This window comes from Pseudophryne corroboree, chromosome 9 (genome assembly GCF_028390025.1).
Source record: "Pseudophryne corroboree isolate aPseCor3 chromosome 9, aPseCor3.hap2, whole genome shotgun sequence".
NCBI classification, from domain to species: Eukaryota; Metazoa; Chordata; class Amphibia; order Anura; family Myobatrachidae; genus Pseudophryne; species Pseudophryne corroboree.
Window position 1 is genome coordinate 96,252,961 of NC_086452.1, and position 12,509 is coordinate 96,265,469.

The window sequence follows — 12,509 nt, forward strand, 5'->3', positions numbered from 1 at the left end:
AATGCGTGACTGCACAGCACTCGTGCCCATCCGCACGACAGCTAAATTCCTCCTGAACATTGCTTGTTATACACGGTCTTTCTGTTACAATCATTTCACATAGGGCAATGTAGCTATAGAAATCTATTCAAACCATACATACCTACTTTTCTTCTCTCCTCTCCGGGAGATACTCAGAGAGGAGAAGCAGGTAGGCGGCAACGGAGGCGGGGCCGGGTCAATGACGCTATCAGGCCACGCCCACGGCACAAGCAAATACCGCGATTGGGCGGTATTTGCATATGGGCATGGCTTCAATGATGCGATTAGCATATAATCGCACCGTTAAGCCCCGCCCCCTCCTCGATTCAGCACTGGTTAGCTCCCCATTCTGCCCACTTTCCTAGTAAGTGGGCAGAATGCGGGAGGGGTGCCCACTCTTCCAGGGCTACGGGGGACTACCCGAGAAACCGGGTGTCTCCCGCAGAATCCAGGAGAGTAGGCAAGTCTGAGTCAAACTGGTGCATAAGTAACTGCAATAGAGGTACCGCAACCAATCACACATTTGCTTTTGTACTAGAAACAGTCAGTAGGAATCTGATTGGATAACCAAACCTCTTAGCACAGCTGCTGAGCTAGGTTTTGCAGTAGCCACAGGCTTCAGAGTAATGCAAATAGAATCATCCATAACCCAAAAAAAATATTCTCAAAGCAGTTTAAAGCCCATATATCCTATTTTTATTTACCTTGTATCTCTCTATTGGGTCTTCCTTTTGCAGTTGACTCTCTTTCATTGCCAGATATTCTCTCTCATATTTCTTCAACTTCTTTGTAGGCACCTGAAGAGTAGAGGAAACATTAGTAATATGCTTGGATATAAGCAATGTTACAATTTGACCACTAGATGGACTATATAGAGTCAAGCAATAAAAAGCTTTAGCGGCTAAATAAATATTCATATGTGAAGTACATCATTTCACCACAAGATGGCACACAATACCACCTGTCCGTACAGTACACCTGCTCTTTTAGCCATAGCAACTGCAAAACCCAGAAAATGCTGCAGGCACGTTGCAGTCCTAGCTCTTTTTCCACTGTTGTCACTGCATATGCCTCCTACAAGGAAATACACTACAGATATGTGAGGAGTGCCCAGTGTACAGGATTTACCAGCCTGCAAGTCACTGCATTAAAAATTCAGGCCAGAAAGAACAGAGGGAAAGGTCATGATACCAGCAATCAGCAGTCTGCACCCTGATGACTGCTTCCATTAATCACCACATCGACACCGACACTGTAGTACACCGGTTCCCAAACTTTTTTGAATCACGGCGCTCTAGAGTATCAGAATTTTTTTCACGGCAACCCTAGGTCAAAAATTTTTATTGAGAGATTTAGAATAAATATTAAATGAAGTAAATTGTGTTTATACGTTATCCTCAGGTTTAATTTTATGGCGTGGGACAGGAATTGCTTCTGTTTGGCCACATATTTTATGATTGGCAGCCACCAGCACTGGTTTTGCCTATTACATTGATCATAAATAATTAAAATTGGTCCTGGATCACCAATCCAAGGCACCCCTGCAAGTGTCCTGAGGCACCCCAGGGTGCCTAGGCACACAGTTTGGGAACCTCTGCTGCAGTACTAGTTTCCTTTATAGTTGCCTACCCTCCCGCATTCTGCAGGAGACTCCCTGAAATAATAGCAATCTCCCCGACTCCCTGAATAGACCTGCAATCTCCCTGATTGCTACTTACCCCCATTATATGGGTTCCGGTCTTTAGGTCGACAATGTCTAGGTCAACCACTATTGGTCGACAGTAAGCAGGTGTCTAGGTTGACATGACAAAAGGTCGACATGAGTTTTTCACATTTTTTCCTTCATTTTTTAAAAACTTTTTCATACTTTATGATCCACGTGGACTACAATTGGGAATTGCAGCCTGTGCCGAGCACAGCGAGGCACATTGCCCAAAGCATGGCGAGCGAAGCGAGCCATGCGAGGGGACATTGCGCACTAATTGGGGTTTCCCGTCATTGTACGGAGAAAACGACACCCAAAAAAGTGAAAAAAAACAACAACTCATGTCGATCTTTTGTCATGTCTACCTAGAGTCCCTGTCGACCTAGAAACCATGGTGACCTACTTACTGTTGACCAATAGTGGTCGACCTAGACACTGTCAACCTAAAAAAGTCTAGTCTATCTAACATACCACACCCCCATTATATAGCTGTTACATTCTTGGGGAAATTAGAGATATATACATTCAACATGGGATCATCAGCGCCATCTCCTTGTATTGGTTATAAGGCTCAATGATCCCTATGGCTACAACCATTTTAAATAAGGTTTCTCTTGGCCACTTAACAGTATCTAGAACCTCTCGTAAAACACAATACACGAACAAATCCTGTAAAATATCAATGTCTTTTCTTCAACAAGTAGATCTTACTAACTCTGGGACTCATTTACATTTGGATGCAAGTCATATTTATGACACGCCTCTCAGATGTAGCGGTACACGCCTGCACCGATAGGTGTTACTTTCACAATCTCCCTGACAGGCTTTTTCAGTATGCCTTTAACTCACACCTTCAGTACAACCCCCCAGGTTCCCACCACAACTCATGTCATTTCCTCCACCTACTGTGCCTGCGTGTCTTATGTGGAACTGTGGCGAGAAGGGAGCGTGAGTGTTGTTCATATCATAGTTACCACTAATTGCAGAAAGGCTTAATGTAAAGTACATGTGCAGCTGTTGTAGTCATGGACCCCACATTTATACCTCTAGAACAGTGTATAGGGTCTAAATGCAGCTCTTGTACACGACTTGTAACATATGTGCATACAAACTCTGTATGTATTACTTCCCTATGTGTATTTAGTCTTTCTGTCCATTTGTAGATGGTCTTTCTGTCCATTTGTAGACCTCTTGTAAAGTACACAGACGTTATGTGCTTATTTACACTTCCTGTACAGTAATGGAATTGTTAATGTAAGAACAGAGCAAATTGCCATAAGAACACAGACCGGTGTAATCACCATCCCTGTGCCAAACTGTACAGCTCTTAGAGAGTGCACAGACCTTGTGTACACCTCCTGTAATGTGCTGTCTCTAGGCCATTGTGCACACATCTTGTACTGTATATTTATACCCAATGTCCCTGTATATATTATGCCTAGGGCTAGTTTAGCAGAGGTGGGGGCCAACTTGCAGTCTCTGTGTGTCCCCCCCCCCCCCCTCTAGCGGGTGCATTCCCGAGCTGACTGGCACTGTGCCACAGTCTACGCCAGGAACATGGCTGCAGCCCCTAGGTAAAGTCCGCCACTGGATCCTATATCTATTTCAATATGCGTACAAGTTGCTAACACACATATCCTGCATGCGCCATCGCTATGTGAAAGTGTAAACGACTTACAGTGCTTTGCTGAAGTATTCACCCCCATTGGATTTTTACCTATTTTGTTACATTACAACCTGTAATTTAATTATTTTTTTTATCTGAATTTTATGTGATAGATCTGCACAAAATAGTGTAAGTTGGTGAAGTGAAATGAGAAACATTTATATAAAAAATAATTTTTATAAATAAAAATCAGAAAATTGGCATGTGCATATGTATTCACCCCCTTTGCTATGAAGCCCCTCAAAAGTTCTGGTGTAACCAATTAACTTCAGAAGTTACATAATTAGTGAAATGAAGTCCACCTGTGTGCAGTCTAAGTGTCACATGATCTGGCAGTATAAACGCACCTTTTTTGAGGGGCCCCAGAGGCTGCAACACCACTAAGCAAGAGGCATCACACCATGAAGACCAAGGAGCTCTCCAAACAAGTCAGGGACAAAGTTGTTGAGAAGTACAAGTCAGGGTTGGGTTATAAAAAAATATCCAAATCTTTGATGATCCCCTGGAGCACCATCAAATTCATCATCTACAAATGGAATGAACATGATACCACAACAAACCTGCCAAGAGAGGGCCAGCCACCAAAACTCACAGAACAGGCAAGGAGGGCATTAATCAGAGAGGCAGCATAGAGACCAAAGGTAACCCTGAAGGGGCTGCAGAGTTCCACAGCAGAGACTGGTGTATCTGCGCATGTGACCACAATAAGCCGTACACTCCATAGAGCTGGGCTTTATGGAAGAGTGGCCAGAAAAAAGCCATTACTTAGTGTTAAAAATAAGAAGGCACGTTTTGAGTTTCCCTAGAGGCATGTGGATGACTCCCCAAATGTATGGAGGAAGGTGCTTTGGTCAGATGAGACTAAAATTGAACTTTTCAGCCACCAAGGAAAAAGCTATGTATGGCGCAAACCCAACACATCCCATCACCCCAAGAACACCATCCCCACAGTGAAACATGGTGGTGGCAGCATCATGCTGTGGGGATGTTTTTCAGCAGCAGGGACTGGGAAACTGTTTCGAGTCGAGGGAAAGATGGATAGTGCTAAATATAGGGATATTATTGAGCAAAACCTATTTCAGTCTGCCTGTGATTTGAGACTGGGACGGAGGTTCACCTTCCAGCAGGACAGTGACCCGAAGCATACTGCTAAAGAAACACTCAAGTGGTTTAAGTGGAAACATTTAAATGTGTTGGAATGGCCTAATCAAAGCCCAGATCTCAATCCAACTGAGAATCTGTGGTCAGACTTGAAGATCGCTGTTCACAAGCAGAAACCATCCAACATGAAGGAACTGGAGCGGTTTTGCCTTGAGGAATGGGCAAAAATCCCAGTGGCAAGATGTGGCAAGCTCATAGAGACTTATCCAGAGCGACTTGCAGCTGTAATTGCCACAAAAGGTGCCTCTACAAAGTACTGACTTTATGGGGGTGAATAGTTATGCATGCTGAAGTTTTCTGTTATTTTGTCCTATTTGTTGTTTGCTTCACAATAAAAAATAACATCTTCAAAGTTGTAGCCATGTTCTGTGAATGAAATGATGCAAACCTTCAAACAATCCATTTTAATTCCAGGTTGTGAATACTTTAGCAAGGCACTGTATATGGGGCAGTCTTTGCTTAGGTTATACACTATGCAATTATCCGGCAGATAATCTGCCAGATTTAGCTGGTTGGAATGAAAATTTGGTAATGGATGAGAGCAAATGGAAATTGACCATTTGCTCCCAAAAACTGCAAAATGGACAAAAACAGTCGTTCATCCAAGTTGGTTAAATTTGTGTTTAACCAATTTGTATGAACGACAGGTTTTGTTAGTTTTCCAGTGTTTGGGAGCAAATGGTAAATTGTCATTTGCTCTCATCCATTACCAGATTTTCATTCCAACCAGCTAGATTAATTGTATAGTGTGTACCTATCTTTTGTTGCAACTGGAATTAGGATTAGAACTCTGCCGCTAGTAAAGGGTTTTTTTGTTCTCCTACAGATCCTGAGATCCTGCCAAACACGGCCACACACCGCCACACTGTTAGCCATCTGATGCGGAGCATTAATTAGTCCAACTCTAGCTGGGGCCTCCATCCAGCAGGCAGAGTCAGTCTTGTGACAGCTTGCACATTCCTTCTTAATGAAAGGATGAACTATACGGACAGAAAAGCTTAATTGAGACTAAAATATCCAGGGAGGTCAGCGAGACAAATCTCACAGTAAGCAGATTAATAACCTGCCCTCGCATTACAGAATATGTGTCATCTAGCAGAAAGAGTCATGGAATGATATATCGATGGCAATCTGTTGATTCTGCTTTCATTCGGTCCTCAGAAAGTTATTTATGCCAGATAACGGCTCAGCAGCGTTTGCCCCTCAGCAATCTACGACTGACCTGTACTGAAGCAAGTCTGGCACAGAAAATATTTTCAGATACACGTGTCCACATACACCAATCCTCAGATGGGGTTGTTTGGGGTGCCATGGGCTTTGCGGCTAAGTCACACTGTACCATACTGGCATCGATGATGGGACAAAATGACAATGCACAGCATGCAGCTGCTATGGGTGACTCGGGCGCTAATCTGGGTCAAAAAAGGCAAAAGCTAAGGACCGATAGGAGAAGACGCGCCATGTTATTACGTTATGCAGTGATCTGCTACTTCATACCAACTCCATTGTAACAATGCATGTTCCCCCATCATCAGCGTACACTGTCTCCAGCCCTATCCGTGTGTTCCCCCCATCATCACTGCACACAGACTCCAGCCCTATTCGTGTGTTCCCCCATCATCACTGCACACAGACTCCAGCCCTATCCATGTGTCCCCCTATCATCACTGCACACAGACTCCAGCCCTATCCGTGTGTCCCCCCATCATCACAGCACACAGACTCCAGCCCTATCCGTGTGTTCCCCCATTATCACTGCACACAGACTCCAGCCCTATCCGTGTGTTCCCCCATCATCACTGCACACAGACTCCAGCCCTATCCGTATGTTACCCCATCACTGCACACAGACTCCAGCCCTATCTGTGTGTTCCCCCATCATCACTTTACACAGACTCCAGCCCTATCCGTATGTTACCCCATCATCAGCATACACTGTCTCCCTATCTGTGTGTTCCCCCATCATCACTGCACACAGACTCCAGCCCTATCCGTGTCCCCCCCCCCATTATCACTGCACACAGACTCCAGCCCTAACTGTGTGTTCCCCCATCATCACTGCACACAGACTCCAGCCCTATCCGTATGTTACCCCATCATCAGCATACACTGTCTCCCTATCTGTGTTCCCCCATCATCACTGCACACAGATTCCAGCCCTATCCGTTACCCCATCATCGCTGCACACAGACTCCAGCCCTATCCATGTGTTCCCCCATCATCACTGCACACAGACTCCAGCCCTATCCGTGTGTTCCTCCATCATCACTGCACACAGACCCCAGCCCTATCCGTATGTTACCCCATGATCAGCATACTGTCTCCCTATCTCTGTGTTCCCCCATCATCACTGCACACCGACTCCAGCCTTATCCGTATGTTACCCCATAATCAGCATACACTGTCTCCCTATCCATGTATTCCCCCATCATCACTGCACACAGACTCCAGCCCTATCCGTGTGTTCCCCCATGATCAGCATACACTGTCTCCCTATCCGTGTGTTCCCCCATCATCACTGCACACAGACTCCAGCCCTATATGTATGTTGGCCCTCATTCCGAGTTGATTGCTCGTTAGCTACTTTTTGCAGCCGTGCACATGCATAGTCGCCGCCCACGGGGGAGTGTATTTTCTCTTTGCGAGAGTGCGATCGCATGTGCAGCAGAGCGGTACAAAAACATTTTGTGCAAAACAAGATCAGCCCTGAAGTTACTTATCCTGTGCGATGATCCTAGCGACGGAGGTCCCGGAATTGACATCAGATACCCGTCCTGCAAACGCCTGGTCACGCCTGCGTTTTTCCTACCACTCCCAGAAAACGGTCAGTTGACACCCATAAATGCCCTCTTCCTGTCAATCTCCTTGCGATCGGCTGTGCAAATGGATTTGTCGCTAGAAGCATTGCACTGCAACGATGCTGTTTGTACCCATATGACGCGCGTGCGCATTGCGGTGCATACACATGCGCAGGTTTTTTTACCTGATCACTGCACTGCGAAAATCGTCAGCGAGCAATCAACTCGGAATGACCCCCGTAACCCCATGATCAGCATACCCTGTCTCCCTATCCGTGTGTTTCCCCATCATCACTGCACACAGACTCCAGCCCTATCCGTGTGTTCCCCCATCATCACTGCACACAGGCCGTCATTCCGAGTTGATTGCACGTAGCAACTTTTTGCTGCTCGTGCGATCAACTTGACGCCACCTATGGGGGAGTGTATTTTAGCATAGCAGGGTTGCGATCGCTTGTGCAGTCCTGATATGCTAAAAAAACGTTTCCTGCAAAAGAAGACCAGGGTAAGAGTTACTTACCCTGTGCGACGGATCCAGCGACGAAGGTCCCCGGGATTGACGTCAGACATCCGCCCTCCAAACGCCTGGACACGCCTGCGTTCGGATCTCCACGCCCGGAAAACGGTGAATATCCGCCCCGGAACGCCTCCCCGCTGTCAATCTTCTTGCGATTGCGCTAGCGATCACTTTCTTCTGTCTTCTGGTCGTTGACCGGCGACGGCTGTCACTGGGCAACGAAGCACATGCGCATTGCGAGAGCCGCGCAAGCGAAGTTCCGAGCAGTTCGCACCGCAGCGAAGAACCGCTGCGTGTGAACGGGTCGGAATGACCCCCACAGACTCCAGCCCTATCCGTGGGTTCCCCCATCATCACTGCACAAAGTCTCCAGCCCTATCTGTATGTTCCACCATCATCACTGCACACAGACTCCAGCCCTATCCGTGTGTTCCTCCATCATCACTGCACACAGTCTCCAGCCCTATCTGTATGTTCCACCATCATCACTGCACACAGACTCCAGCCCTATCCGTGTGTTCCTCCATCATCACTGCACAGACTCCAGCCCTATCCGTGTGTTCCCCTATCATCACTGCACATAGTCTCCAGCCCTATCCGTGTGTTCCCCTATCATCACTGCACACAGACTCCAGCCCTATCCATGTGTCCCCCTATCATCACTGCACACAGACTCCAGCCCTATCCATGTCCCCCCCATCATCACTGCACACAGACTCCAGCCCTATCCGTATGTTACCCCATCACTGCACAGACTCCAGCCCTAACTGTGTGTTCCTCCATCATCACTGCACACAGTCTCCAGCCCTATCTGTATGTTCCCCCATCATCACTGCACACAGACTCCAGCCCTATCTGTGTCCCCCCCATCATCACTGCACACAGACTCCAGCCCTATCCGTGTGTTACCCCATCATCACTGCACAGACTCCAGCCCTATCCGTGTGTTCCCCCATCATCACTGCACACAGACTCCAGCCCTATCCGTGTGTCCCCCCATCATCACTGCACACAGACTCCAGCCCTATCCGTGTGTTCCCCCATCATCACTGCACACAGACTCCAGCCCTTTCCATGTGTCCCCCTATCATCACTGCACACAGACTCCAGCCCTATCCATGTGTCCCCCCATCATCACTGCACACAGACTCCAGCCCTATCCGTGTGTTCCCCCATCATCACTGCACACAGACTCCAGCCCTATCCGTGTCCCCCCATCATCACTGCACACAGACTCCAGCCCTATCCGTGTGTTCCCCCATCATCACTGCACACAGACTCCAGCCCTATCATCACTGCACACAGACTCCAGCCCTTTCCATGTGTCCCCCTATCATCACTGCACACAGACTCCAGCCCTATCCATGTCCCCCCCCATCATCACTGCACACAGACTCCAGCCCTATCCGTGTGTTCCCCCATCATCACTGCACACAGACTCCAGCCCTATCCGTGTGTTCCCCCATCATCACTGCACAGACTCCAGCCCTATCCGTGTGTTACCCCATCATCACTGCACACAGACTCCAGCCCTATCCGTGTGTTCCCCCATCATCACTGCACACAGACTCCAGCCCTATCCGTATGTTACCCCATCACTGCACAGACTCCAGCCCTAACTGTGTGTTCCTCCATCATCACTGCACACAGTCTCCAGCCCTATCTGTATGTTCCCCCATCATCACTGCACACAGACTCCAGCCCTATCCGTGTCCCCCCCATCATCACTGCACACAGACTCCAGCCCTATCCGTGTGTTCCCCCATCATCACTGCACACAGACTCCAGCCCTATCCGTATGTTACCCCATCACTGCACAGACTCCAGCCCTATCCATGTGTTCCTCCATCATCACTGCACACAGACTCCAGCCCTATCCGTATGTTACCCCATCACTGCACAGACTCCAGCCCTAACTGTGTGTTCCTCCATCATCACTGCACACAGATTACAGCCCTATCTTTGGGTTTCCCCATCATCACTGCACAATGTCTCCAGCCCTATCTGTATGTTCCACCATCATCACTGCACACAGATTACAGCCCTTTCCGTGTGTTCCCCCATCATCACTGCACACAGACTCCAGCCCTACCCGTGTGATCCCCCATCATTACTGCACACAGACTCCAGCCCTATCCGTGTGTTATCCCATCATCACTGCACACAGACTCCAGACCTATCCGTGTGTTATCCCATCATCACTGCACACAGACTCCAGCCCTATCCGTGTGTTCCCCCATCATCACTGCACATAGACTCCAGCCCTATCCATGTGTCCCCCTATCATCACTGCACACAGACTCCAGCCCTATCCGTATGTTACCCCATGATCAGCATTCACTGTCTACAGCCCTATCCATGCTGCAGAAGATAATCAGAAACAAGGCATACTGAACTTTCCCTATGTGATAACGACACGTTACAGGCCAGTTACATTCCTTGCAACTGATGCGTCCAACTCTGCATCGCCCGTACTCTGTGTTCAACTCAGTGAGTGTAATAAAATGTTGACATAAGACGAATTTGTGTGACCAATCAGGTGCATTACAGTCAAGGTCAGTGGTTCTCAAACTGTGTGCCGTGGCACCCTGCGGAGCCTCGGGACACTTGCAAGGGTGCCTTGGATTGGTGGTCCAGGACCAATTCAAATTATTTATGGTCAATGTGATAGGCAAAACCAGTGCTGGTGGCTTCCAATCATAAAATATGTGTAAAGACAGAAGCAGATCTTATCCCTCACCACACACTTGAACCTAAGGATGACCTATAAACACAATTTACTTAATTTAATATCTTTTCTAAATTTCTCAATAAGAATCTTTTGGCCTAGGGACCTCTGGTCAAAGCAATAATGCTGGATTTTTTTATATTTCATTTAAAACGTAACAATATAACCAATGGCATGTTGGGGAACCGGGATAACCCAGCAGCTACCCAGTATTTCCTGCCGCACTTGGCATGTCTTCAAAGGATGTGTTAAAATATTTCCTCCCATCTCTACCACAAACAGCAAAATTACATTACACAGTCCATGGTCAAAGAATAAAAGGTTGTGTAAAAAAGCTTAAATAGAATTTATGATTTTCCCTTTTATAGGTTCTGTAATCACCAAATGTAGTTGTTATTTTTGTAATTAAATCTTCACATTACAAAGTCCATTCGGTATTTGTGCTACACTATCAATCCACCAATTCACGCTTCTTAATGCAGACACAATGTCTAATATGGCATGTTCCAAGCTTTGCGCTGTTGGCAAGATTTTCTTAGTAGCTTTAGGCCTAGATGGAGCTTTTTATGGGTTAGGTGATGGTGCCGTGACCTAGATTCCAGTGGAAGTACAAAGGGATCCTTGTTCAGATGACTGGCACCTCAGATGGGGGCCGGAACAGCTCCCTCAGCCTGCAGCTCAGCACTACTAACAGATAAGCCTTCTACCAAATCAGCTGGGGGGTGGCATGGTCTGCGCTTAGGCCGCCTGTTACTAACAGTCTACATTGTTAGAGGACACTCATTATCCGGACTCTCAGTAGTGCAGAATGTTTCACAGCACGGAAAATAAACTGCGTGATTACAGGCCGCCAGAATGTCCATCACACACATTATGGAGCTTATTCAGAGCTTGCAGCCCAAAATCACAGGCGCAGACGCAATTGCAGCCATATATAAAGCAGCAACAGTATATGCGCCTGGCGTTCAAGTGGGACGTTAACTATATTTGAACTATATTATACGTAACAATAATGTTCATTATTAGGCAGAATTCAAATTGTTAAAACCTCTGTAATACAGCAGAAACAACTCTCATGAATAAAGGAAAAAAAATGAAAAAGTTTTGCTTAAAAACAGGCAATTAAAATCAGGGCCGTAACTAGGGATGGGTGACCGGTGGTGCGCCATGCAGAGCTCCATCACTGCCCCACGGACCTTGCTTGTGGCTAGCAGTGTGCCAGGAATAGCACCGGGCAGGCAGAATCGCTGCTTCAGCACTGTCGAAACATTCTTTGGACGTTCCAGACTGACACCCTGCAGTCTGTTCAGCCGATCAGAGCGTTCTCAGGATGCTCTGGTCAACGCTGCACTTGCTGGTGCTCCGCCCCCTCTGTGTGACGCAATGATGTAATGCACATGACATGATAGCATTGTGCGCTGAAGAGGCGGGGCCAACACAGGGCGCACTTCAGCTGGTGAACTTCATCATCATCCACTGATTACATGCAAATAGCGCGGCCCTCTCAGGCACTTGTGCATCTGAGAACTGGGCTGTAGGTGTTAGAATTGGAATTCTAGTAAGTTAAAAATATGAAAAAAACTGGTAACACTCATTTAAGACACTTTTAATTAAACCAGCCCCTGACTTGTAAAGCATAAAGGTGTCTGGGGACCGCAGGCCTTGTAGCTGTGGAGATATTAGATAACACATGGCCACCCGCTCACTTGCTGCATCACCACCCTGATGGCACACAGTCAGCCTAAAATAACATCTCAGTGTTTCTAATAATACTGTACTTCCCTTTCCCTGAGAATTCCAGCTCCATTTCAGCACCGTCATTCTAGACAGGGCTTTAGGGAGGATTTGTGTTCCTGCAGCTCCCTAGCAACAGAACAGCGCAGATCTCTGCTAAAGCGGATGCTTGCTGGACG

The 12,509-nt window shown here is 47.1% G+C and overlaps 1 protein-coding gene across 5 annotated transcripts in view; it reads right to left on the bottom strand.

Annotated features, from left to right (window-relative positions):
• Positions 1–12,509, bottom strand: part of RABGAP1L (RAB GTPase activating protein 1 like) — a 690,515-nt gene that overhangs the window by 30,821 nt on the left and 647,185 nt on the right. For all 5 annotated transcript variants that reach the window (XM_063939666.1, XM_063939667.1, XM_063939669.1 and 2 more), the window contains one exon: positions 726–818. In XM_063939666.1, coding sequence (XP_063795736.1) covers positions 726–818 — 93 coding nt within the window. The remainder of the gene's footprint in view (positions 1–725; positions 819–12,509) is intronic.